The sequence below is a fragment of the Symphalangus syndactylus genome, chromosome 21 (genome assembly GCF_028878055.3).
Source record: "Symphalangus syndactylus isolate Jambi chromosome 21, NHGRI_mSymSyn1-v2.1_pri, whole genome shotgun sequence".
NCBI classification, from domain to species: Eukaryota; Metazoa; Chordata; class Mammalia; order Primates; family Hylobatidae; genus Symphalangus; species Symphalangus syndactylus.
Genome location: NC_072443.2, coordinates 77,397,204 through 77,425,172, shown reverse-complemented (window position 1 = coordinate 77,425,172; position 27,969 = coordinate 77,397,204). Strand labels below are relative to the sequence as shown.

The 27,969-nt window shown below is 50.8% G+C and overlaps 1 protein-coding gene across 4 annotated transcripts in view; it reads right to left on the bottom strand.

Moving 5' to 3' along the window:
* LRIG1 (leucine rich repeats and immunoglobulin like domains 1) overlaps positions 1-27,969 on the bottom strand; it is a 123,000-nt gene that overhangs the window by 14,857 nt on the left and 80,174 nt on the right. For 2 of the 4 annotated variants that reach the window (XM_055260370.2, XM_055260371.2), the window contains 9 exons: positions 23,228-23,365; positions 20,996-21,139; positions 19,069-19,212; positions 16,298-16,441; positions 13,557-13,700; positions 11,389-11,469; positions 5,147-5,218; positions 4,284-4,355; positions 246-409 (listed from right to left, as the gene is read on the bottom strand). In XM_055260370.2, the coding sequence (XP_055116345.1) occupies positions 246-409; positions 4,284-4,355; positions 5,147-5,218; positions 11,389-11,469; positions 13,557-13,700; positions 16,298-16,441; positions 19,069-19,212; positions 20,996-21,139; positions 23,228-23,365 (1,103 nt within the window). Of the gene's footprint in view, positions 1-245; positions 410-4,283; positions 4,356-5,146; positions 5,219-11,388; positions 11,470-11,943; positions 13,496-13,556; positions 13,701-16,297; positions 16,442-19,068; positions 19,213-20,995; positions 21,140-23,227; positions 23,366-27,969 lie in introns of those variants that run through there. The other 2 variants (XM_063630779.1, XM_055260372.2) reach the window with 2 other exon arrangements.

The window sequence follows — 27,969 nt, the reverse complement described above, 5'->3', positions numbered from 1 at the left end:
TTGTAACTGAACCAACTTACACTCCCTTCTGATTAAATGCATGTCCTCCAAGAACCACATAATGAGGCAATTCTACGGTAAATACTGTGTGTGGTTTCAGCAAGAAATAAATTGCATCCAGCAGCTGATCTGTAACCACGGGCTGGGGTTTACTCTGATCACAGGAATTACTCCCATAATGAAGAGTACCTCCTGGCTTCCTTGCCCTTCATGAAGGAGAAAAAAAGTTACAAAGAAAGTCTTACCACACACGAAACTCTCTGGTGGCACAGAGAAAATGCTCTGACCCTTCAGTGATTCTGGGTGGGCACAGGTGGCTGTCACAAAGGCCTGCAGCATCTTGCCCATTAGCCACGGGGGCAGCCACTTCAGCTGGCAGTCACACAGGAAGCTGTTGCTGCTGATATGGCTGAAAGAAACACAACAGTGGGTGCTTCAGGTGCAGCTGCAAAGGAGGGATACTCCCTTCACACACACAATGATCGGTCGCCTCCAATCAGCTTCTCAAGTTAACACCAGCAAGCTGGAAGGCAGAAATGGTTTTTCTCACAGTTCCTCTCCAATTTCCCAGGGCAGTGCATATAACCCACCTGGAGATTTTGAAAAAATGCAGTTGCTGACTGGGTCGGTCAGCAGTGGAACCCACGACTCTGCACATCTAACAAGCTCACACATGATGCTGGGGCTGCTGACCCGAGGACCACAACAGGAGCAGCAGCAACGTGGAGCTTCCCCGTGTTCTGGGACAGACACTGTTCCTGTGTGACCCTGGGTCGCCTTCTAACCTCTCCTGACCTTTGATACATCCAACAGTGCTATGCTGCCACCGTCCCCGCTCTGGTTTTTCCCACTTTCCTGATATACTACTTGGAGCTTCCAAACTCAGCCTGGGACTTGGATCCAAGTTTTGCAACAAGTTCTGAGGAGGCTCTTCTGCCTCATGGCTGTTCCTTTTCCATTTGGCAAAGCTGCATGTTTTCTTACTTCCAAATGTAATAAGCCTCGTCACTGTGCCACCCTCTTGTTTGTGCCTTGATCTTTGCACCAGTATTCTTCAGGGGGCCGGCAGAATTCGGCTCTGCTCCCTAAATAGTGCTTGTTAGTTAATTGCCACTGCCCAGGGAGCATGAGAATGCACAACTTTAGCTTTGTGGGGCTCCAACCAAAACAGAGAATATTTTCTTTTTCATTTCTCAGCAACTAAGGAGAAGCTTTTTAAACAGAAATCGGAATCGCCATCGCAGCGGACATTCCTTCCTGAGGAGTCACTTGAAGATAAGCTGCCTCGTTCCTGGAAGACCTCAGAGCTGTGAGCTAAAGAATGATGGCTGGCCCACGACAAGGGAAGACTGGGATAGAGAGCACACAGGCTTCCCTGCAATACGCTGTGTCTCGTAGAGGGTGACAAACAGGAGGCACAGGTATGCGCAGAAATTCCAAAAACATCATGCAGGCCAAGAGCACGACCTTGGCCACCTTCTCCACCCAACACTGTCCTCAGACATCAACAAAGCAACCAAATGGACTGGCCTTCCCTTTTCTTCTGTTTCTCTCCGGATTTCTAATGAGCGGAGAAACTGTCAGAGCAAGGAAAAAATGAAATGTAAGCAGATGACCCAAGGCTAAACTAAGTAAAATCCACTCTTCCTCATGTTCCCCATCACCCCTAGATGAGTTGGGCATCTTATTAAAATAATGATAATTTTGGAAAGTGCTTTTCCAAAAACAGAAATAACTTATCTCAAGGCCATTATAACTGGGATGCTGGCCCATATTAGATCTTAAAATCAGAATGAGAGTTTGCATTTTTATTTCACGGACAGGTAGCGTTCTGCTGAGAGCTATCTGGAGGGCTGTCCTATTACAGAGTCACTGCAGGTGGAGGAAGGGCTGTCACTGCCATCCCTGAAGAAATGGTCGATTCCCATGCAGCGTTTGGGGAGGGCAGCTCCCAGGAGTGCCCCCTGCATGGGGGTCGGGCTGGCTGCGCCAGGCATGGGGGAACTCAGCCTGGATGGAGAACACTGTCAGAAGCACCTCCAGCTCCCTAACAAGAGGGCACTTCCGTGCAGTCAGGCAGAACAGCCTGGGCACTGTTCATGAAAGCCTAGGAGAGGAGGCTGGGCCATCCCTGTGCGATGTTAACCATTTGTGCAGGACACAAGGACATATTCCATTTGAACCACGGGAACAAAATGGGGAAAACAAATTTGACATTTATCTTTAATCAGACACATGTGGAAAGGGCTAAGCCTCATCCTACACACGCCATGGACGTGTGGGGCTAACGCCTTTGAGGATTTCCTACTTCTTCCACCATGAAACCCACCTCAGACAGGAGGCCAGACTCCAGGAAGACAGTGGGTACTCGGGGTGGAGACAGCGTGTTCCTAAACAGCAAGTTAGGACTGAGAGGATACATGGGGGGAGGGCCTGGGGCCAGGCAGTAGCGAGGATTCCAACCCCTAGGCTCTGCAGGCCCCTGCTGCCCTTCCTCCACCCATGGAGAACACAGCGCCATCGGCTCTACTGCCTTCTGCGGCCATCCCAGGGCTTCGCTGGCTCACATGGTGCATTTTCATGATTCCAACTCAAAGTGTGTTTCTAATCATCACTTGTGGAAATTTACCCAGAGGATGACTAAGTGCACAGTACAACCTGACTGGATCTGATGGAGAAGAAAATGACCAAGTGGAATTAACCGTTTCTCCCATCTGAGGACTGGGCACAGGGCCAGCCCCAGCCAGGTACGTGCAGCAATGATGGGAAACCCAGGCAGGAGACCGAAGCTGAGCCTCCAGAACTATGCAGAAGCACGCTGGGGGTCCGAGCTTCTGGAAGGGTCCAGTTCCTCCCAATTTCCCAAGGCAAATCTTATCCCCCTCCTCCCTCCTTCTCTCAAAATACCTTCTTCCCATTTAAATTGAATCACGTATTTTTCACTCCTGACATCCTATCTGAAAGTGTGAAAGACAAGGTGAAAGAATTACACGGTGAATGCTCCTGTGCCCCACCGCTTGTCTTCTACAACCAATGTTTCATTCCACTTGCTTTACTGCCAGTGCACCTCTGAATCCAGCCTTCCACGGTGGTCTGGAATCATCTCCTCCCCTGCTCTGGAAGGAGAGCCATGGAATCCTTTCTGTATGTGCTGTCTCACCCGACAGATGGAGGCAGAGCTGCTGAGGCTGGAAGAGGGAAGGCCCTGGGCACGGAGCAGCTGTCTGCAGAGCCCTGAGCTCCATGAACCCGTCACAGACACCCGCTCCAAGATCCACCCCTTGCAAGGACAGTGTCTATTCAGCAGGCCTGAGGCCCACAGCACGCCGAATGTCACAGGGCAAGTGCCCAGGCCACCTTCCCTCCTCACTCAGAGTGGTGTCACCCGGCCCGCTTCAGTTCCCAGCTATGGGGAATGCACCTCGTTTCCCCAGTCCCAGCCTCCCTGCCCCAACTAGGGTCCATCAGGAGTGGCCTCGGGGAATGGGGATGAGGTCAGGGCACAAAGATGTCTGTCCTGTGGCACCTGCCATTCTGTCAGCATTTCTAGGAACCAAAAGTTACCCCTTCGGGGAACTGATATCATGGCTAGAACTTACTGGCTGTGGAATCAGATTCATGTCTAGCTAAAAAAAAAAAAAAAAGGAAACTTGGGTGTTACACCTGAGGACCTAGACTAGCTCCCCTGCCAGAGAGTAGGATACAGAGAAGCTTTTCCAACCTTGTCACCCAAGAGCTCACGGCCCAAGTCCACAGTGGCAGCACCACCACCTGTGAACCGTGCCCAGAAAGCTTGGAAATGGTATGGACAGACATCACTGCACCCCAAGCATCCCATCCCCGCCAGAGCTCTGCCTTGCTCACAGCCCACCAGGCTCTGAAGTAGCCCCTCTCAACACAGGCCTTTATTGTAAGCAAGCCCAAAAGATGAAAACTCGTCCCTCACATTAAATTAAAGGGGTGATTATCCACTCTATAGAGGAGAGTATATTTCACATTGTCTAGAACAGTGGTTAGCAAGCTTCAGCCTGCGGCCCCACTGCCTGCTTCTGTCAGTGTGACTTTATGGGCACACAGACACACCCACCAGCTTCTGTATTGTCTATGGCTGCTTTCTGCTACAATGACACAATCAAGTAGTCATGACAGAGACCCTGTGGCCCACAAAATCCAAATGATGTACCATGTGGCCTTTTAACAAATGAGCATAATGCAACTGCAGAAGTTTCTTACTCTGAAAGTCTCCGCTCGCATTAATCAGACCAGGGAATCCAGATACTTACAGCTCTTTAAGATTCTTCATCTTCACAAAGGCATCAAACTGGACAGATCTGATGGCATTCCCTCCAAGGTTCCTGAAACAGAACATACATACTTATGCAAAGAAACCCTAGGTACACCTGAGGGGTTTTCAGGACAGTCCCGGTTTCACAGATGACCCACAGGGACTAGCCAGACCTGTGTCCTAATTACTACAGGTGGCTGTTGTTTCCCAAATCGCAACACAAGGCCACGGAATAACTCAGGAGCCAAGCCAGCCTTAGGGCACCATCAAAGCTGGGCTGAGGCCTGCTCAGCAAGGCAAAACCTTTCCCAACAGAATTAAGAGTCAAACTTGATTCAAAGAGGAAATAAACTAAGAATCACATACATGAGGCATCCTCCCCAGGTGGGAACGGCATGAATGTCTCAGGGGTGGCTCCGTCCCCTTCCTCCCAGGGTCTCAGAAGCAACCACAACAAACTGGTTCAGCCCAGCACCTACTCTGCATTGTTAAGCTGCTTTAATGGAGGCCACAGGCTTGGCCAGGAGGAAGAGCCTTGGTGGAGGAGGCAAAGAGGCCAGAGGTCCATGAAGGAGTCGGTGCAGGGGTGAGGCTGCACAGCAGGAGTGGGGAGGGTATTTATCCAAATACCAGCTGAATTAACTGGGAGCACACCCACTGGCCATATGTTCTGTAACTGTTCCTGGCATAGGCAACATAAAGGCCAAAGTTGAAGCTGACTTATAATGAGAAGGAAGCAGCTGGTGTTTCCAAATAGCCTATTTCTCAGTTTACAAAGATGCGATTAAATTGCTAGCAGAACTCCCCGGCAGCCGCATTTGGCAGGCCTGTGCCTCGGGGCAGGGCTGGCGAGATACTCACAGGTGCTCCAGGCCTTCCAGCCCCGAGAACGCTCTCTTAGCCACAGACTTGATCTTGTTTCCAAACAGAGTCCTGTAGTTTCCAAACATTCAGAAATTAAGGCCGGGGAAGGAGAAAGAAACAAGGAAGGGTTGAGAGAAAGAGAAAGAAAACACACAATTAACGTAGTGCTACCGGATAAGTCTGTCCAATGAGGGGCAGGTGGAAAGCTGACCTGCGCTGAGATTACGGGTTTGAGGCACGCAGGCCTTCCCCTTTCTGAAATGAAATACGTTTATCTTTATTAGAATTTAATAGTGATGACAGGCTGGAATTGCATGTGCTGTCTGGCCTAAAAAAGGCCCCTTGCAGCGTTAGGCAGAAATCACCTTGTCTGGCCCGGTCCTCTCCAAGGACCACCAACCCTTGGCTGGTGAAGTTTAGTGATGGAGAGATGAGACTGATTATGGTTTCAGTGAGAGGAAGCTGAGTCAAAAAAGGAAAGAAAAATCTTCAGAATTAAAACTGCTGCCCATGACTGGGCATGGTGGCTCACACCTGTAATCCCAGCACTCTGGGAGGTTGAGGCAGGAGGATCACTTGAGCCCAGGAGTTTCAGACCTGGACAACATAAGGCGACCTTGTCTCTACAAAAAATAAAAAATTATCCAGGTGTGGAGGCACGCACCAGTAGTCGCAGCTACTTAGAAGGCTGAGGTGGGAGGACTGCTTGAGCCCAGGAGGTGGAGGCTACAGTGAACCATGATTGTGCCACTGCACTCCAGCCTGGGCAACATAGCAGGATGTTGTCTCAAACAAAAAACAAACAAAAACCCCCAAACTGCCATCCACTTCTAAAAAGTGCATTCTGGGAATAAAGTTTCCCAAAAAAGGCAAGAAGGGGTCAGGAAAACGCATCCATCACGCTGGCTCCACAGCTCTCTGCACCTGAGATGTCCTGGCAGCCAGCACACAGCCATGGTGAGCTGTGTCCTTGCCTATGAGAGGGACCCCTCAAGGCCTGCAGGAGATGCCCCAGTGCTTTGGCTCTTAAGCAAGACCCCAGAGTTTATACGACATCAGTGGGCCAACCTCCAACGTTATTGCTAGTGCCTGTCCCCTTCCTGGACTGCTTGCCCATAGGAAGGGGTTCCTTCCTCCAGGCAACTCTGATCCCAGCCTTAGCAGTAACTGTTAAAGAGTTTTCCCAGAAACCAAAAGTCTGCGCCGCTGCAGAACACATGGAAGAAATGAGTGCCTCCTCCACCACACTGTGTGATCTAAAGGGAAGCTTGTCTCTCTGCAGGGGAGCCCCTAGGGTGGACACTGGGAATGAAGAGAATCCAGTTTTCCCCTCCCTGTTACCATGTTATCTGATAAGAACCCACCAAAGGCATTCCCTCTAATCCAGACGGCACAGGAGACTACCCGGGAACAACCGAAGGCAGTGCTGACCATCAGCTTCGTGGACTTGTCAATCTTAACGTACACCAGGATCTAACAGGCTTGCTAAGAATACCGATTGCTGGGAGCCAACTCCTGGGGATTCTCAGCGTCAACAGGTCTGTCTAAGGCAATGGGGTGCAGGTGGGCAGGAGAGGAAGCCCCAGGAGAAAGCCCATCTGGCCCAGCCCCCTACTGGGAAGGGGACTCTTGGTCCAGGATCTCACCTAGCATCGGGGAAGAGACCGGACTAGAGGCCAGCTCCACCTTCAACCTGCATTAAGACTGGGACCCGTAAGCGAAAACAAGAAGCCCCAGCCCCTTTCTGAAAGGAGGAAAAGAAAGGAAATACAAGCCCTGAGGCAAACCAAAGATGGCAGGACAGCCTGGGACCTGCCGACCACATGACCGCTGCTGCTTCCTAACCGCAACAGGCCTCCTGGGAACCACCTGGGCAGGTACCAGGAGGCTGCCTCCTGGAAACACAGGCTCACAGGAGAGCCAGAGGGAGGCACCACCAGTCCGTGTGGCCAGCTTCCAGGGCAGCCACTCTACAGGGGCTGCCTGACCCTCCGTCTCATCAGAAACAGACTCCCTCCCTGGGGGCCACCATTCAGGTTGACCCCAGCGCTAACTGCGAGCTCAGCCCTCAGACAAAGCCAGCTCTGTTTCCTGCCTCTGGACGGGGAAGGGGCAAACGGGCCAGAGACCCTCTGCGTTTTCTTTCTTTCAGGCCGTCTGCATGAATGTGAAATCACATTCTGAAGGCGTTTCCACACCTCTCTCATTCTGAAACTTTTATTTTAAAACAAATAAACCAAACACACAGAAAAGCTGGTGGCCATGCTAACTCAGGCTCTTTAACCACAAAACTCGCCAGCAGGTAACAGCTCAGGGGGCACTGCACCCCGAGCGCTTCAGAGAGCACTGCCAACTTCTACACTTACTCAGATCCCCCCGCCCAGGCACTGTGTGGCCCCAGGTCCCAGTAAAAATGCATTGAACTGTTTAGTGAAATCTCCTGTAAATGAGATCCAGGAAAAAGCTGCACTTTATTTCATCCATTAAATATTAGTCACATTGACCTGTTTTACAATGAGGGCAGGCTGTTATTTTTAATGGTGACAATAGCAATAAAACAAATTCTCAAATTCTCAATTATGCAGGGGCTAATCATCTTGTTGGTGGATAAGGCAGGGTCCTTACCTTCCCCCAGCAGACATATGGGGCTGGGATGGGGAGCTGCAGCCAGCAGACTGGGATGGCTCTAATAAAAGGCTGCTGCGAGGAGAAAGGAGAGGCGGGATTATGGGCTGGGAGGACACTATTTCTGTACCACAGCCGGGCTCCCTTTCAGAAGGGACAGCTGGCCTCACCTCCCCAGCACCAACCTGGAACAGAAAGTGACCTGCGGGAGTCACCTGTCAAACCTCCCATCCATCTCCTGGCCAACCCAGCCAACAGCTCCAAAGGCCTGGCTAGCGCTTGCCAAATCAAGTGGCAGGTACTGGGGGTAGTGCTCAGGTGGGTCCTTGTACTCATGTCCTTCAGAGTAGCTGTGACATGTGCACCAGCCCCCGCTCCCCACCCACACACACAATGAGTTCCACTGCAGGCCCGGCCCCCCAACAGGCAGGGATGGAGGCTGCGCTCACATCAGCTCTGCAAAATCCCCCAAACATGCCCCTTCCCATGTGCCCTGTGCGGGCCTCTGCCCCTCCCTCCAAGGAATGCCATGGAGCCAGCTGGAACCACTGGGCAGGAAGTCGCTTACCCGGGTCACTAACTGCTCCTCTCTGCCTGTAATTTGGGATCCAGAAATTCTCCCTTCCCTCCTGCGTACTGACTCTGTGCCATTGTGCAGGCCCCAGCCCGGGAACCACACCACCATTTGGAAACAGGCCCTGGCGTGGGTCTACAAAAGAATCCCAGACAAGCTAGGAAGAAAGGCGTGTGCTGGGGTCTAGGAACGTTCTGCCCCTGCTGGGAAGCTCCAGTGTGAGGCACTCTCCAACACAGCTGCGTGCAGAAGCTGGAAAAATTAAGGGCAGGTCAGCATCCACCCCAAATTTACAGAGAGGCTGTTTATGGCTCTGCTGCTCACATCTCCCTTTCTTGGAAAACATTTTAATTTAGGCCTGACTTCTTGCATGGTGGGAAGCACCCAAGGTCATTGAGTAACTCAGCGAAGGCAGGAGTCTCTACCTTCCCATCCTAGGGCAGACCCTGAACACGAACTCCTTGAGCTCTCCAAAAACAAACCCACACCAAACGAAGGGACTCGGGCACTGGCTGCACTCCCCACAGGACGGATCAGCTGTTCCAGAGGGGCAGCTCTTCTCTGTGCTAACATGCACCCCACTTCTCAGTGGATTCTAACAGGCCGGCCCTGGGCCACTCCCACGGAGCAACACAGTACTGCCTGTGGTCACTTCTCTCAGCCAGGGCCACAGCAGGGCTTTCCTGGAACGTTCTGAGTAGGCGGGTGGGGAGGGGACCAAAGAGGCACTGGGTTCTTCCTCTGTCCCTCCCTTCATTCAACAAACATGGACTCAACACCTGCCATATGCCAAACACAGCAGTTTTTACGTAGCCCTGTGTACCAGGATCACACGAGAAGCATTTACTTCTCCGGTTCCTTTTCAATGTGGAAATTTGCACACACCATGCTAGGTAGACAGAGTAGTATCCTGAACCCCAAGTGCCCGTCACACAGCGCCAACCCTCCTCTGGTCGTGACAATCTCACCTCATCTCTACCTCTAGCCACTGCCCGTTCTCAAACCCAGCAGGAGTTTATATAATCCAAATCATAGGCATCACACCATTTTCTTTATCCAAGAAGAAAATGATTCGTTTTTTTCTTCTGCCACATAACCATGTAGCATCACACTTAAATAAGTGATTGCATATATTTAATCGTATTAAGGAATTCTTGCTTATTTATGGTCCCAGCTTCCCCACTTGAATGCATGTCTTTCTCTCTCACCCTTTTTCAAACATACACAGAGTCTCCAGCCCCAAGATGCTGACTCAGTGGCTGGGTGGGGTGAGGCTTAGATTTTAACAAGTTCCCAGGAGTCTCAGGACCAGCTCAGTGTGGAGCCCACCACAAACAACATTATGTGAGTGAGGAAAGCAGGGGCTTGGGCTGACCTCTTCGGGCTCAGGTGGAAGTGCTGAGACTAGTCCAGGAGGGGGACAAAGGAGAAAGCACCAGGACACAGAGGGCGGGCACTCAGGAAGGCAGTGGTGGACTCATGCAGCACCAGGAGCCCAGGCGACCCAGGGCCAGGCACACCTCATGGGCCTTCTGTAGTGAGACAGAGCCTCCTGGAAGCCATGACACCCAGGAAACGGCTCCAGGTTCCTCCGGACGGACGCGCCCTATGAGGAACCTGGCAGTGCTGCCCACTCTCGCCACCCTCACCCTTCAATCAGTTATAGCCGAGGCCAGGGAGGCTTATGCTGAGTGGCGGCCCCGGTGCTGAACACCTCAGCAGCCACATCCCAGGCCTGGAGCTCTTCTTGCTAAGAAGGCCTCTGCCCCACCCTACTTGGTACTTCTGGCTCTTCCCAGGTTTGCCCTGTATGGGATAAAAAGGGGCCATGTATGGGTTAGAGGCTGGGGAAAATCAGCATTGTTTTAGGGACAATAAGGACAAGAATCACTGACAAGCATCTCCGACATGCTGCTGGAGTACAGGACGCTCAAGAAGAAATACCTTCTTCAGACAGCCAACAGAGCTTATTCCTAAGCAGGACCCTCGTATACAAAAGGTGCAAAAAGTCACGCTTTTCAAAACAAATCAGAAGCATCTACTATATAAAAAGACTGTCCCTACCACAGGCTCTCCTCTATCCTCGAGCTCCACTAGGGCTTTCCAAATATTTACTTGACACTCGCACTCTGCTGAGCTCCCCGTCACTGGGGACGGGCTGCGGGAAGCGAGTGGCAGCCGTCCTCTCTGTCTTGCCCTCCTCCAATCTTCCCTCCCAGCTGCTAGTAAACAGTAATAATTACTCTCGTCCCCTTCCTGCATGGTCCTTGGGTGGCATCTGCAGAAAGTGCTGGTGACACGCAGAGAAAACAGGGCGGGCCAAGGGGGAGGGAACGTGGGCTTTGGAGCGAAACGAGCAAATCCTGAGCCTGCCACTTGCCAGCTGTGTAGTTTTGGGCAAAATCCCCTCAATTCTCTTTCCTCAACTAATAAAGAGGTTGCCTAACAGAGCCTGCCCTCATGAGATCATTAGGTACAACACACACAGGTGCTTGGCAGATTAACTGGCAAAATCTAGGAGCTAGGAAAAAAAAGAAAAAGACCCCAAACCATACATCCAAAATAGCTGCTATTACGACCCTTGGAAATGACGCTTCCATTTGAGATGACGGTTAATGACGAAAGTACTGACAGAAGCCCCACCGCCCTCACAGCTTACTGACCTTTACACAACTTTGAGAAACCAAGTAACGGGGCAAGACTCCTTTGTACAAAGGGCAACAGCAAACTCAGCAGTTTTCACTTGAGTTGTGAGTGAAGCCCAAGAGAAGCTCCACCAGCCGTCAAACGCCGGGTCGCCAGCCCCCAAGAACCCATCAGCCAGGCCAGCGACGAGACCCCTGGCCAGCGAGGAGTGGGGTGTCCTCCACTCTCTTCTTCAAACTCTTCTCCCCAAACAAAAGAAGCTCTGCCCCAAACAAAAGCCAGCTCTCTTTCACCTGGGCCCAGAGCAGAGGCACGGGGGACGCCACAGAAACATCTCCCACCGAAGCGTCTTTGCGCGCACTCGCCGGCGGAGCTCCGTGCCGCGGATACTCACAGCTTGCTGAGGCTGTCGAGCCCTGAGAAGGCGCCGCTCGTGTCCTCGATTGTGCCTGAAATCTCGTTATGGTCCAGATCCCTGGGGAGAGGACAGAAAGCAGCTCACCGAGCCGTCGGGGCATGAAGGGAAAGCAAACTCTCGCCCAGGCTGCTACTCGGAAGCTGAAGTCCCCTGGGTGCACGCACCCTGGAGGCACAGCTGGGACGCAGGGTGGAGAGACGCGTGGCCCTGGGAGGGAAGCCCTGTTTCTCAGCCTTCCAACCAAGATGACACACGCCTTAGACAAGAAGCTTCCCTGGACTCCACCTGCCTCCCTGTCTGTGGAGGCCGCGCTCAAGGGAAGGGAGGTGGTGCAGACAGCCCAGTCTGTATTCTTCCCCGAGAGAGTGGACATCTGGCCCCAGCACTGAGAATCAACCCAAAGGGTTCCTTAAGGCTCCCATCTGCTCTCATACCAACCAGAGTCCCTTTTCTGGACGTGACCGAGAAACTGCAGAAAGCACGTGGGAGAAAGAGACCCGGCACAGGGCCCGCCCGTGGGCGCCTCCGTGCCAGCCAGTGGGTCTGGAGCCCGGAGCCCATCTCCTCCCAAGGCCTGCAGGGCGCTGACTCTGAGCCAGAGAGGACATCTGGGTGCTGAGTCAGACTTGTGACCCACTCGCCAGGATCAGAGGGATGAGGCCAACTCCTCAGCCCAGGCCCCTCCAACGATGCAAATCCCATGGCCGATGACTCAATGGCTTCCCAGCTTCCAGAAGCAGGTCACAGTGCCCAGGCGAGACATCACACCTGGCGACCAGGCCCCCATCCTGCCCTCTCCAACTTTCCACAAGGTTCTTGGTTCTTAAACTTTCCCCTCCTGAGCCCTTGCAGACACAGGCCAGGGACAGAAAAGGAACTCTTGTCTCCTGTGAGAAGCTGCAGCAGGAATCAATGCTGCCAGCAGAGAGGGCAGCTCTGACTGAAGAATGAAATGCTGGCGGTGACCTTTCTTGTTACAGCAGGAAGGTCAAAGCGTGGAGATTCTGCTGCTGGAAGGGACTTCTCCTCTCAGTGGGTTCTTTCCTATCATCTGCATACTGAAAAAACCAGGGACCAGGGACCAGGGACCCGGGGCTGTGGCTTTGTGTGCCTGTCTCCCTGCTCCTAGCCCTGGCTGCCAAAGTTTTTCTCTCCTTTCTGGCCCGCTCAGTCTGAATGTTCCCAGCCTTGTTATTTGGGCCTTGTATGGGCTCACAGGCTGACCTGGCCTGAATAGCTTGGCTCCGGCCTCTTTCACACTTCCTGGCAATGGCTCCACATTAAAGCCGGCTCTGCCAGGTGCAAGTGCAAAGGCCTCCCTCCCTGTCACACTGGAACAGACCCCTCTCTGTGCAGTGGATTACGCCTGAGAAGGAGACCCTAGAACCCGCCACCACGGTCCTCTGAAACCCACATGCCCCTTTCTGGGGGTTTTATGCTGATAGCTGCTTGGAAGTTCTATGAAGCCAACCATGGAAAAGTTTTATGCAAGCCTCAGAAAAGCATCCTGCAGCCACTTCTGCCAATCCCATCTAATTAGGGACTTCAAGGGAAATGGCATTAGCACCTCCACTTTGTTAACTGACCCCTGACGAGGTACAAGGAGAGACACACGATTCTCTAAGTGCTGCTTTTGGAAAGGAGGCATCTTGGTACAGGTTATGCTAAGGAAGTTCAAATGCTAGGATGAGAGATGCACTGCAGTATTCCAATGGTTTAAGAGAAAAAATATTCAGGACTTAAAAATGGAAGTTGCAGCTGAAGACTCAAGATGGGAAAGACTGACCCACGGCTGCCGAACAGGAGGCTGCACCAGGCGCTCAGTGTGGGGAAGCTTTTTCCAACACTAGGAGCCAGCATCCTGTCCGGCACAACGTGGCCATCACTGCTTGAGAACAACTACTTTTTAGGAGTTGCCATCCCTCTCTAGGCACCATCCTGGGGGAATGAGAGATTTTTCGCTTAACCAGTTCTTTTTCAGTTGATTACACAAAAGTTTGAGACTCTGCACATAGAGCAAGCCAGCTTTGGATCCAATTCTGACTCGAAGCCAACGCAAATGGAATTCAACAAAGCAGACGGTTTGCTCTATTCTGCTTTCCCCACTGGGGACCCCTTTATCCTGTCAGTAGTGGGAGACATACAAGACTCGCAGGCTCCTGAGTCCCTTGAAGGCGCCCTCCGCAATGTGGCTGATGGAATTGTGGCTGAGACGCAGGACACTCAGGCTGCGCAGCTCAGCCAGGCTCTCCTCGTCCAGCCGTGTCAGGTTGTTGAAGGACAGGACCCTGAGGAAAGGGAGGGCAGCAATGTCACCATCTAGTGTGGTTGCCCCCCAACCCCACCCCACTGGAAATCGGGCCACAGTCAGCTGGGTTTCAGTGGGAAACGACACGGATGCACACGCACCCACACCCACACCCACAGAATCCTGGGGGTAAAAGTGGCCATGCAGCTAGAAACTCATCAGTGCCCAACACACTAGTCTGACTCCTAGAATGGGTGCATAGCTCACAGGGGCCAGGGTGGCTGTTAAACTGTGAAGACTACACACAAGGTCATGACACACAAGAACTCTCAAGCTCCAGCGCCTTCATGCTGTCCAAGGCAGCTCCTGATTCAGGCTACGAAAGACCTCTCTCACAGCAGAAGCCTGGGATTCTGGAGATGACCCAGCAGCAAGCCAGGGAGCCCCAATCGCACTCCCTGCATCGGCCAGCAGAGGGCACCACTAGCCCCTGCGTGGGACGACCACACCTGTGCCTCATGCCTTAGTGGGGCAACTCCCCCAGGGCAGGAGGCTCCTGCTCAGGCCTCCCTGCCCCCATCCACGTGGTCCTCAGAGCGTGATCCCCTACTGCAGGCGGTAAAACTATATGCTTTGCCCAGGCCTAAGAATCAAAGCTTCCTCCCAGCACTCCTGCACCTCTGGGTTGGTTATGTGATATATTGGTCATCTATTGTTGAAAAATGAAAAATTGGGGCTGGGGCAGGAAGATGGAAAATAAACTCAGAGAAGATTAATGAGCTTTTAAAGGTGGCTAGGAGCAGCATTCTTTCCCTCCTGGACAAATAAGTCAGGGTGTCTGTCAGTTAAATAGACCTGGCAGGAGATCAAAATTATATCCTCACCTGCAATTAAAGAATTTAGCTTAAAGGAGGGGTGGGAAACACACGCTGGGAAGCAATCCCAAATCTGCCTCTGAGGTTACCTGCATATGGTGCAAGCAGCTAGGACTGCTCAAGCGTACCTCTGCGATCTTTGCTGCCCCTTCTAGAGGGCATGGAAGAGGGCTTCATGCTTTCCAGCAGCCAGAGAGGGGATCCTGGACCCCACAGAAGACAGCATGCCTTCCCTGGGGCCACGATACACTGGTGAGTCAGAGGACGGCTCCTCACTTTAAGAACTGGACTGGCTCAGGCTTCTGGGACTTAAATAGACCTCTCTTGCTTCCCACAGCTCCCAGCCTTGACCAACAAAACCAGAAGTCCCCTGGTGGGGTCACAGCTTGACTACAGAGCCTGAAAGGAGCTATCCAGCACCACATGGAATGCACAACTGCAGGCCCTGAAGCGTAGGAAGCTGAACCCAAAGGGTTAACACGCACAGAATCCAAGAAAAGTTAGGAAAGAGGCAGGACCACTGTGTTTTGCATTAGATAATGATGGAGTCACCAAAATATAAACTCCAAGCCAGTGTGTGTGTGTGTGTGTGTGTGTGTCAGAGGTGGGGAGAGGGGGGGAAGAGGAGGAGGGAAGGAAGGACAGGGAGAGAGAGGAGAACACAGAAGACAAGACACAAACACCAGCTGCAAGAATCCACATTAGATTCACACATCCCCTTGAGTTTGCCTGGTGAGGTCAAGAGAGAGACAGGACAGACTGAGGCTTGGCACTCTTAACAATCATTCACTTCAGTGGGTGAATCTTTTTCCAACAGCCAAGCCTAGAAAAGGAAGAAAAAAACAAAAAAGAAAACCCACCCAACTCTTGTGAAAAATAAAGAAACCTAGTAGACTAGACTGGAGCGTATCAAACGGAAAGAACAGTGAAAACACAAACTATATACTTGTGAAGATGTTCTCGAGTCCTTAGGAATGCTGCATTCACTGTCCAATAACCCCACCCTGACATGATGGCGTGGCCAGGGCCACTGCCCATCGCTACCCAGGGGAGGGTCTGCCACTACTAATCTCAGAACTTTGGGCAAGACAAGCTCAGTTCTCAGTCTCAACCTGGGACCCCTGACTGGCAATCTCCAAAAGGAGCAAGAGGACCAGGCATCTCTGAACCAAGCACACACATGACTGCACGGGAGCCTCTGCGAGCAGGCCACTGCGGTGCAAAACAGAGAAAGGCAAGGGGCCAAGAACCTGGGCAACTCGTCTACAGGAAGGAAGGTGGCAACCCCGAGGACACAAATTCATCCACAGTCAGTGTTTCACTGTCTCTGTTTGAGCCCAAATGACCCCGTCACTGAAGAAGCGCATGCTATTTGATGTGGCCATTAACACACAGTCACTCTCAAAATGGCTCCTGTGAGCACTCTGCTGTAGCTGCCCTTCTCCAGGAACTTTCTACCCCCGGAACCGTCTCCAAACCCAACAGGGCCTTAGGGGCCAAGGCTCCCTGCAGGGACCTAGATACTACTTCTGGAGCCCCTGCTAATCCAAATGCAGAGCAAGTGAAGGGGAGATCAGGAAGGGACGTGGGCTCAAATCGCTGAGGGTCCGACTCTGGGCCTGGCTGGTTTGGGGACAGGGCTACTGGCCTGTCTCTGAGCCCTCCCCGAGGCCACTGTGTGGTGGAATGAACCAGGCCTGGCACTTTCACCTCCAAGCAGTGTCTAAAAACATTGCCACAGCCCAGAGCCGAGGACACTTACAATTCATGCAGCTTCTGGCAGAAGCTCCAGCCCTTGCGGTGAATGCGGGCGATGGAATTGTTGCTGAGGTGGAGCTGATGCAGGGCCGTGAGGCCGTAGAGCGAGCCGCTGTTCACTTCTACCAGGCTGTTGTACTCCAGGTGCCTGCAACGACAGCCATGCACAGGATGAAGAAGAGCTGTCACTCCTTCACTGGACAGACAGCAAATGAGCAGCCACGCTGTACCTGACACTGCGGTTGCACCAAGGCTAGAAGAGTGCACGAGAGAACTGTGTCTAGTTGCACACGTGTGCAAGTGAGAAGGCGCTGGGCGAAGACAGGCAAATCAAAACGGACGACAGTGCATGCCAAGGCCGACTCAGAGTGTTCACAGAGCAAGAGGGAGCTTCCTAGAAGTGACTTTTTTGGCTGAGTAAAAGTGAACCAGGGCTGGGTGTGGTGGCTCATGCCCACCCAGTACTTGGGGAGGCCAAAGTGGGAGGATCGCTTCAGCTCGGGAGTTCGAGACCAGCACGGGCAATATAGCGAAACCCCATCTCTACCAAAAACAAAACAAAAAGTGACCCAGGCCAACAAACGGGCATAGGAGTTCCAGGCAAGGGCAAAGCCCATTAAAGGAATAGAAAGGAGAGAGAATAGGAGGTGGCTCTTATTATCACCCGCATCTCACACATGAGGAATGTGCTGCTGAGAGAAGCCAGGTAACCTAAGACTTTACACAGCTTAGCCAAGAAAGGGGCTAGAATTAATTCAAGCCCAGGTCTGCCTGCCAAAGGCTGGACTCTATGCCACTGTGCTAAGAGACCTGCTTTAGCTCTGCCGTCAGACTACCTGGATTTAAATCCTAATTTTGCAGCTTGCTGGCTGAATAAACCTGCACATCTGTAACATGGAGACATCCAAGAGCACTGACTCCACGGGGTCACTATAAGAAGGAAACAAGGGGACATCAGGATTCAGTGCAGCTCTGGGCCTGAGCTCTCAGGCCCACCGTGTAAGTGTGCTAGCATCCCGCTTCCCAACACAGCGTGTGCTAGGAAGGACAGCACAAGCCCAGGCGATCGCCTCTTCAACAAAAGTCCATAACTCGACTTTTGCTCCATGCTCAATATTACAAGGGCTTTGAGTAACTGAGTTTTACTTTTTTCCATCTTTCTTTCTGCTACTGCTCAAAAGGTAAGCACTTAATGTATAAATAACCTCTAAGGCAGCTCATCAGTCTCAATTTAGATAAATTTGTTCAACATAAAAACCAAATGGTAGGTGCTAACCCCATTTTCCTCTGAGAATTCTCTTTTAACTTCAGTCCACCCAGCACAGGACTACCTTGGACTTCCAAGTCCAAAATGACATGCTTAAGGAGGTCAAGTGAAATGTTTTTGAATATGTAAAACAAAGGGTGGAGAATGGGTAGAGCAAGAAGCCCAGCAGCAGGAAACATCCTCACTGTTCACAGAGTAGGGAGGGCTGGTCATGCAGAGAGGCTGATCAGAGTGACACAGCACAACACGTGGATGGACCTGGGCCTAGTTGGTTTCCATTGCCAAGAAAACCAGTAAGGGACATACAAGTTATGATATAATTTGCCCAGAATGGAAGGGAGAAGGGGCGGTTATGAGCAAGTTAAATCATTGACTCTAAAACAGGAAATCGCAAGTAGATAAGTAAAGACAGTGGTGTCAGTCTATTAACTTGGAAGGAACAACCAGCAAAGCTAAAAACAGAAAAACGAAAAAGAGAAAGGCTTAGAAGTGCCTGCCTCTTGGGAGAAGAACTGGGGTGAAGAGAGAATGCGGGGGTGGTGGCGGAGGAGGCTGGGGTGGGCAGTGATGGCTTTTCTTTACTATCTGATTTTATTTAACTATACAGATGAATTACATTTGATTAAAAATAAATTTTAATGTTTAAAAAGGCTTTTAACGTTTAAAAAGCCTTTTCTGTATGCTGCCCTGTGTTTCATGTTACTGTGTAGGCAAGCCCATTCTGCTGTTGTACACATCTGGCTGAAGAGGCTGCTCCCTTGATAAAAGTTGAACATCTGCACCCAGTGTCTTGATTAGCTCACAAGACAGAAATAAACCTCCTAGGATGACCTCTACATGTTTGGCCCACCTGCACCTCAAGAAAGACTGTCAAACCCAGAAGGGGAGAGAAGGAACTTCCTGTGGTGTAGGAGTGGAGAGGATGTGAGGAGGGGTCTGTTCTGCAGTCCCACGTTCACCGAAGAAGCAGGGACGGAGGCAGTGGATGCAGGCTGCAGGAAGCAGTCCTGGCAGAATGGCCCCCAAACTCCATCTCCACCAACCAACTTATCTGACTCAATCTGCTGAAACTTCCCCCAAGTGGATTTCAGTGGATTTCCTGATCTGCTAGGAAAATACCCTCAGATTTGGCCCAGTCCCCAAGACACTGAGTTGGGCCCATGTGAAGCTGCAAAGGGAAGGGGGCTGGGTCTGGCTGAAGTCTTGAAGAATCCTTCAGGAGAGAGGGGCTGGGCACTAGTGCCCCGCTCCACACCCAGTGCACAGCTGAATGCTAGTGTGGGCGTGCACATACATACACGCATACACACACACACACACACACATATCCCACACCACAAAGCAATGCTGGTATGGGCGCACACATGCGCGTGCACGCACACACCCCCCCCACACCACACAGCAATGCTGGTGTGGGTGCACACGTGCATGCACATACACACACACACACACACACGCCACACCACACAGCAATCCTTAGCAATGCCAGGACCCCGGTCCGCACTTACAGCACGTGCATCTTGGACAGCCCCCAGAAGGCCCCATCCGTCAGTTTGCTGATGTTGTTTCGCTGAAGCTTCAGCACCTCCAAGCTGTTGAGCCCCTGGAAGGTGAGGCCCTCTATCAGCCGAATCCGATTCCGATTGAGGTCCCTAAAGAGATGAAACCAGCAGGGTCAGAGTGTCCTATGTGCATATCCCACCCACAACCATTCCCAGGCAGTCCTGACTAAGTTTCCAAGCCAGAGGAGAAATCCCAGCGCAGGGATCCCTGGGAAGCCAGGATGTGTAGGGGAGCCCACCGTGTGTCTTGGCTGCCATGCAGGCACTGATGCTGCCACCTGACCACCGCTACTGCAGGTAAGAGGGGTGAGTGATGCCCAGCTCTCCACAGCCAGCTCCGAGGCTCGGCCCACAGCTGTGCAGAAGAGAACGTGTGTGTGCTCACGTCTCCTCCCCGAGTAGCACCAGTGCCATTTGTGACTCTGCAGTGAGGACGTGGGTATGACTCAAGGGATGAACGTCTTACATGAGGTATCTCTGAGCTCACCAGCAGAAATCCACACCACATCCCTCAACACAGGAAAAACCAAACCACTGGGTATCAAATGGCGATAACACTTTCCCCGGGGGGGGGGGCATTTCACAGCATCTCCACTATGGAGAGAAGTTACTGCACATGGGGGTGGGGGGAGATGGGGGAGAGACACCCCACAAGTCATATACACTTGGCTTCTAGCCCCAGTATGACAAAGCCTCAGTTCACCAAAAGATGTCAGGAATCTGGGTGGGCCAGATCCATTAGCAGCCCTGCAGGAAGGGGAGGCAGAGCAGCCAGAAAGCCCTTGGTTTTCCCCAAATATTTCTGCAGTGTCTCATGATGCTGCCCCACACAAACCTTCTCAGGAATCACTGAGACCTTCTCCACAGACTGAAAATGGCAAAGCCTAGGACTCCCCACCCAGGGGAGGTGAAACCCAGGCAGGTTGAGAGCCAGGCACACCCCGTCGTGCCGCCAACCTGGCCCTCGACAATTACTTTGTTTTGTTCAAACAAAATTTCCAATACTGTCATATTTTCCTGAAATACACTCTTCTGCTAAAAAGAGGGCACAGGTGCGGTGGCTTATGCCTGTAATCCCAGCACTTTGGGAAGCCAAGGCGGGGGATCACGAGGTCAGGAGATCGAGACCACCCTGGCTAACATGGTGAAACCTCATCTCTACTAGAAATAAAAAAAGTTAGCTGGGCGTGGTGGCGGGCACCTATAGTCCCAGCTACTCTGGAGGCTGAGGCAGGAGAATGGCGTGAACCCGGGAGGCAGAGCTTGCAGGGAACTGAGATCACACCACTGCACTCCAGCCTGGGCGACAGAGCAAGACTGTCGCAAAAAATAAATAAATAAATAAATAAATAAATAAATAAATAAATAATAATAAAAAATCAACTACCTTGTAAGATTTAAGAGATGAAGACAAAGCCTTGTCTTTTGCTTACTAACTCCAGCTACACTAACTTCCTCTCAAACTGTTCAAGAAGCGTCGGACACCACCGTGTCCAAGGTACAGATTTTATGGGTATCTTAAAAAAATACAGAAAAACATCTAAGACAAATAAGAACCCAAACCCATGCAGCCTCAGCATTAGCCAGCATTAGCCAGCATCAGCTAAGCAGCAGGATTCCTGATTCCATTTTAGAAAACATCAGGGAAGACAAGCGAACTCAATGGATGTCTTTCTCAGCAAGCTGAGGCAGCCACAGCACCAGACCCAGCTCCGAATTTGCTTTTATGAGGTGCTGCCATTAATGGTAATTTGTGGAGAGCTTTACCAAAGGTAGCAAGGAAAGGGTGGCGTTTGGTACGAAGTCCTTGGGGGAAATGTGGCCTCCATAAAGTTTGGCTAGCCTTAACTGAAGTGTAGGTTTCTGTACTCACAGTTGTGTCAGCCTGGGTAGCTTGAATGCTCTTACAGGAAGCTGAGTGATCCTGTTTTTGCTCAGGCGAAGAGTTAGCAGCGACCGTGACAGACCATCAAATGCTCCCAACTCCAGGGTGCCAATCCGATTGCCCGCCAGGTTGCTGGAATGAGTCAGGAAAGAAAATGTGGTGGTTGGTCAAAGGCCTTCCTCATTTCATTACAGACACCAGACCTCTCTGGGTCTGAGTTGGGAAGACGAGTTAAGACACCAGAGGGACCGGTTTCCAGTGAGAGGTTTATCAGCCACAGACTTTGGATGGGGAGCTAGAGAGATGCAGGTGTTAGGACTGTCAGCTAAGCCCTGAGGGCAAGGCCGGTTTAGCCGAAAGCATACTGTCCTTGAAGCTGCTGGGCCACCCCAAGAGGGTGGCAGTGAAAGTCAAACACCTCCACGCCCACTGACACACCAGCCCTGCGTCAGGAGCCACCTGCAGGACTCTTCTCACCACCCAGTGCCCAAGGTTGATGTGAAAAGTCCTAGAAAGCAGAAAATCAACTGAAAGGCAAGGTCAGTGTCGATTTAATAATTTAGAGAAATAGCCTTTAGTTTTGAGGTGGGTCTTGCTATATGAATTACATAACGTATATGTATAAACTAATTCATTTCTGTAATTTTAAATGCCTCAAAGAAACACTCCAGCTGAAGAGACCTGTGCAGAATCCCTTTGGAAAACAAGCAATATGTCATGGTACCTACACTTACAGCATGATTAAGTCGGGGCATCTCCCGTGACAATACAGAAAGGCAGACGCCGCTTCTCAAAAGGCATAGAAGTCTGCAGCTCAGATCTGTGCATCTTGCTGTATGCAAATTATATCAAGTAATAAAAAAGAAAAGAAAGTACAAGGAGGAACAATATGGCATTCCTGTAACAAGTGGTCTCCAACACCTCTCCTCTGCCTTCCCCAAACAAATGCTGCTTTTTCTAGCCTAAGTGAAAAGGAGAAAGACCAGAGAGGATTTTCTACCACAGAGGGTAGAAGGGAGCAAGGCACTTTTTGTCTCTCCAGCACATAGTGGCCTAGGACAAGGCACATAAGGTTTCTTTGCAAATGGGGCTGGACTGTTTGTTCTCAACACCCCAGATTAAAGAACAGCCTGTGTGATGAAGATATATCACCCAATAGCTGCCAAAATAGAAAGTCCCTCCCGCTTTTGTGCAGGGAGAGGTCAGAGCAACTTAGTGTAGCAGTTATGGTTTCTTTGTCCCAAGCAAAGTGGTGTCACGTGGACACCTTTTGAGGGCCCACACTGGAGGCTTCACAAAAGCCAAGGCCTCCTGGTCCCAACTCTGGCGCCCTAATGCAGGCTAAGAAAGAAATCACTCTTCTCCTTGCGGTCTTTACTTGGAAAATCCATGTGCCAAACCTCACCCTCCCTGAAAAGATGGGTCACAACGACCCCTAAACTAGCCTTGCAAATGAGTTCCAAAGTTAACTCTGGAACAGCAATGACACACGGAATGAAAACTCACCTGGAACTGGAAAACGTCTCTTTAGCTTGGGGTTGCAGTTTCTTTCCCAGAGTAACACTTTTCCTACCAACAAGTAGTTGATTAAGTAGGTTTTAACTTTTTTTCCTTCCTGTCTACCATCCATTGTGTGGGAGATGGGATATTAATATGGGTAAAAGAGAAACAGACAAACCTAAAAGGTGCTGAAAACCCACAGAATAGAGTAACTGCCCTCCCCCAAACAAACCCAATGACTTGTTTCACAGTGCATGACACTAGAAAGATAAGCACTGATAAGCTAAGCCTTGTCGAACAGGCTTCCAACGTGAATCCTCTAACCATCCTCCCTGAATCTTCTCTGGAAGCATTTCTGAGAGGCAGCCAAGGAAATGGGAAAGAAAGCAGGCTTTGTGGTCAAGATCGATCTGTTCTTGAGTCCTAGACTCTCGTCTTGGAGTGTTGAGTCCCCTGGGCAGGCTAAGTAACCTCTTCCTGCCTCTGTCCTTTGTCTGTCTGTAATGTCAGGATAATGCTGCAGGATCTGGACGTGCTCTATGCACGGGGCCCGCCCCTGTCCTGCTCAGGGAAGGTCTGCACCATCCCCACTGACTCAGCCCAGCCATGGCTGAGAAGGGAAGAAAGCATCCCTCCTGCGTCCAGAACTGGGTGCCGGTGAAGCTGTTAGCTGGCTGCACACAGAGCGCCAGCCACAGGAGGCAGAACAGAGGCACTTACAGCTCCTTTATAGGCGGTCCGTGTGGAAAGCAGGTGTTCCGCACTTCCGTGATGTTGTTCAAACTCAGATCTAACACTTGTAGGGAAAGGTAGGCCCTCAGCTGGCTCCCCTCCACGCTGCGAATCTTATTGTGCTGCCTGAAACACAACAAGGGAGGTGACTTGAGCATCTCTTTTCGCAAAGTAACTACAAGAAACTAGTATTCCTGCCCCCCATCCCCCACCAATATAACTACAATGCAGTGACACTCTTAAAAATGAGATCTGTTTCTTTTCCCATCAAGTTATTACCTGCTGGCCAGATGCTAGGAGAATACTGGATTTTCAATCTGGGACAAGTTTATCAAAGTTCTATCCCTAGGCTTCCCTCTCCAAGGGCAGCAACACAGCAGTGACACTGAAGACCATGTGAGACGAGCATGACCTGACTAGAATCCACGGATGCACTCACCATAAAGGATGTGCCCTGTCCTGTGCAGCCAGACAGCTCCAGTCCGACTCTCACCCATCATCTTCAGACCTAGTCCAGCCTCACAACTTACAAGAGCCATAGGCACCACAGCCCAGAGTTCACTTTAACCCAGCTTAACACATCATTACACACCTCACATTTTACCAACACCTACCATATACCAGACACAGAGGATTTAAACCAAAAGAAAAAAGAAAAAAAAAAAAAAAACCGGTTTACAACAAAATCCTGACAATCTAAAATGGCAAAGAAGAGCTCACTGCTGGGTCTAATTGAAATCGAGTTCCCTGAACCTCCTGACTCTACCATTAATCTTAAGCATTGTGCCTCGGTTTTCTCATTTGGAAGATGGGGCCACAACCCATCACTTCAGCGATAGGGACGATCCGGCCTAAAACCACATAAAGCATGTGGCAAATGTGAAGGTAAATGTTTAGTGGTCACCACCTCCCAAGACAGGAATGTTCCACTGTAACTTGTGTATTTTTTAGTTTTGTTTATTTTTTTGTTTTTGAGACAGTCTCGTTCTGTCGCCAAGCTGGAGTGCAGTGGCGCCATCTTGGCTCACTGCAACCTCCACCTCCCGGGTTCAAGCGATTCTTCTGCCTCAGCCTCCCAGATAACTGGGATTACAGGCATGCGCCACCACACCCAGCTAATTTTTAAATTTTTTTTACTAGAGACGCGGTTTCACTGTGTTGGCCAGGATGGTCTCTATCTCCTGACCTCATGATCCACCCGCCTTGGCCTCCCAAAATGTTGGGATTATAGGCGTGAGCCACTGCAGCTGGCCTGTGTGCACCTTTAATTTACTTTCTGTCAAACCCACTATATAAACAAGCAACAGTTATAAGTCAAGAGAAAGACGAACGCTAGCCAAGGCTAGAGGTAGCTAACTGCCCCGCTGTGGGTTTGGCGCCGCCTGGCAGAGTCAAACCACTGCAGCCCTCACTCCAATATTAGACACTTAGGAATCTGCTGGGTGGTGGCGCTGGGCCTCTAGGTTCCAGGCACTCGCACTTGAGCCAGTTCTGAATAAACAGTGTCAGCATCTCCGGCCAATCAAAGCATTCTTGAACGCAACACAAGTAAGCCAGGCGTCGCTTACCAAGTGGCATCTCCTTTAAACAAACACTTGACCGAATCAGTTCCAACAGGCATAAACAAGGACCTCTTTCCCAGAAGCTCTGGGGCTTCTCGTGGACTCCTTTGTTTTTTTCATGCGTCTCCCAGGCCCTGAACTCGAAAGTCCATTTCCAAGGGTGCAACTCTGCACACAGAACCTCCCTGGCATGAAAGGACCCTTTCCCTTCCTCTCCTCCCCGGCCCCCAAAGCCACTTCCTTTGAGTTCTCTATTAAGTTCTTTACTAAAGATAGTCTCTTCAGTTTTCTGGCTCCAAAGGAAAAAACAGAAGAAAACCTTTATTATGTAAAGTACGGGAAGAAAAAGAACAAGAAATAAAGGCGGCAGAGCTGAGTCTTATCCGGGAACTGTGAATATGGTTATCAGGGAGCCAGAAAAAGGGTCTGCGCTGGGCAGAAGGGACAGGCGCCACCGGCCCAGAAGGGCACAAAGAGGGGGTGAGGCCTTACATTGCGAAGCCGTGGGACAGCTGCAGGCCCAACATCTCTCCCACGCCAGTTCTGTCCTCTCCCCGACCTCCTCCCCCGTCCCCTCAGTCTTTGTAGTCTGCTACCTTTTGCTTCTTTCTTGTCAGTCTTTTCATTCACTGAATCAAACACAATCCAGGCCCCACTCTGCATAAAGGACCCTGTGCAGAAGACAAGTCTCTTTCACCCGCTGGGAAAGTTCCCCATTTGGCAGAAGAGGCAGCCATGGAGATGGGAGACGAGGGTGTGTGGGGGTGAGGGCCACAGCGGCAGGGTCTGTGAGAAGAGCAAGGGTGCCAGGTGCCAGGATGAGTGTCTGAGGGTAGGATGCTGAGGCCGGGAGGAGACAGGTCGGGGGAGGCCAGAAGCTTGGATCAGATTGCAGAGCTGGTAGGGTGGGCACGACCACAACAGCAAATGCCTCTCAGGCCAAGCTAACAAGTTGGGAATGGATGCCACAGTGGGCCAGGAGAGAGAAGGCGGCAACACAGAGACAAGCACAAGAGACCCTCTGATTAGGTCCTGCCCACCCTACCAGCTCCACCCTCTGATCCAAGCTGCTGGCCTCTCCCCGCCTGTCTCCTCCCAACCTCAGCATCCTACCTTGAGACACCTGCCCTGGTGGGGGCTGGAGATGACAACTGGGGGCATCAATAATGATTCAAAATGTTCTAGCTTGGAAATGGAAGATAACCACGCTCATGAGCTACTGACTAGACCTTCCATCCTTGCCCACTTACAGTCTATTGCCAACCCAGCAGCCAGAGAGACCTGTTAAAAATAAGTCACTTCAGACATCCCACGGAATAGAAGAAAATATTTGCAAATCACATTTCTGACAAGGGGCTAATATCCAGATATAAAGAACCTCTACAACTCAACAACAACAACAAAACAACCAACCTGATTTTTAAAATGAGCCAAGAACTGAATAGACATTGTTCCAAAGAAAACACACAAATGGCCAACAAGCACATGAGAAGATGATCAACATCACCATTCATTAGGGAAACGTAAATCACAACCACAACGAGAAGTCACCTCACACCCACTAGGATGGCTACTATTAAAACAAACAAACAAACAAAAAACAGAAAATAACAAGTGTGGGTGAGGATGTGGAGAAAGTGAAACCCTGTATGCCAGTGGTACAAATGTAAAACGGTGGTGCACCTGCAGAAGACGACAGTATGGAGAGTCCTCAAAAAATTAAACAGAGGCGCACCATATGATCCCACAATTCCACTTCTGCGTATCAAAAGAACTGAAAGCAGACCTCAAAGAGACATGTGTACCCTCCTGTTCATAGAAGCATTACTCACCGCAGCCAAAGGTGGAACAGCCCAAATGTCCATCAATGTTGTATACACATGCAATGAGATATTACTCAGCCTTAAAAAGAAAAGAAATTCTAACACATGCTACTGAATGGATGAGCACTGAGGACATGATGCGAAGTGAAAGATGCCTGTCACAAAAAGACAAATGCTGTATGATTCCACTTATGTGAGTAGCTAGAGTAGTCAGATTGACTGAAACAGAAAGTAGAATGTTGGTTTCCAGGGACTGGGGAGACCACAGAAGGAAGACCTGTTGTTTAACAGTGTATTAGTCCATTTTCATGCTGCTGATAAAGACATACCTGAGATTGGGCAATTTATGAATGAAAGAGGTTTAACTGGACTCACAGTTCCACGTGGCTGGGGAGGCCTCACAATCATGGCAGAAGGCAAAGAGGAGCAAGTATGTCTTACATGGATGGCAGCAGGCAAAAAAAAGAGCTTGTGCAGGGAAACTCCTGTTTTTAAAACCATCAGATATTATGAGACTCATTCACTATCATGAGAACAGTGCGGGAAAAACCTGCCCCCATAACTCAATCACCTCCAACTGGGTCCTTCCCATGACACATAAGAATTGTGGGAGTCAATTCAAGATGAGATTTGGGTGGGGGCACAGCCAAACCATATCATTCTGCCCCTGGCCCCTCCCAAAACTCACATCCACACATTTCAAAACCGATCATGCCTTCCCAACAGTCCCCCAAAGTCTTAACTCATTTCAGCATTAACTCAGAAGTCCACAGTCTAAAGTCTCATCTGAGACAAGGCAAGTCCCTCTGCCTATGAACCTGTAAAATCAAAAGCAAGCTAGTTACTTCATGATACAATGGGGGTACCAGTATTGGGTAAATATAGCCATTCCAACTGGGAGAAATTGACCAAAACAAAGGGGCTACAGGCTCCATGCAAGTCCAAAATCCAGTGGGGCAGTCATGTCTCACATCCAGATCATGCTGATGCAAGACATGGGTTCCCATGGTCTTGGGGAAGCTCCACCCCTATGGCTTTGCAGGCTACAGCCTCCCTCCCAGCTGCTTTCATGGGCTGGCATCGAGTGTCTGCGGCTTTTCCAGGTGCCCGGTGCAAGCTGTCAGTGGATCTACCATTTTGGGGTCTGGAGGACAGTGCCCCTCTTCTCACAGCTTCCCTAGGCAGTGCGCCAGTAGGGACTCTGTGTGGGGGATCCCACACCGCCCTAGCAGAGATTCTTCATGAGGGCCATGCCACATTTCCCTTCCACACTGCCCTAGCAGAGGTTCTTTGTGAGGGCCCTGCCCCTGCAGCAAACTTCTACCTGGGCATACAGGCATTTCCA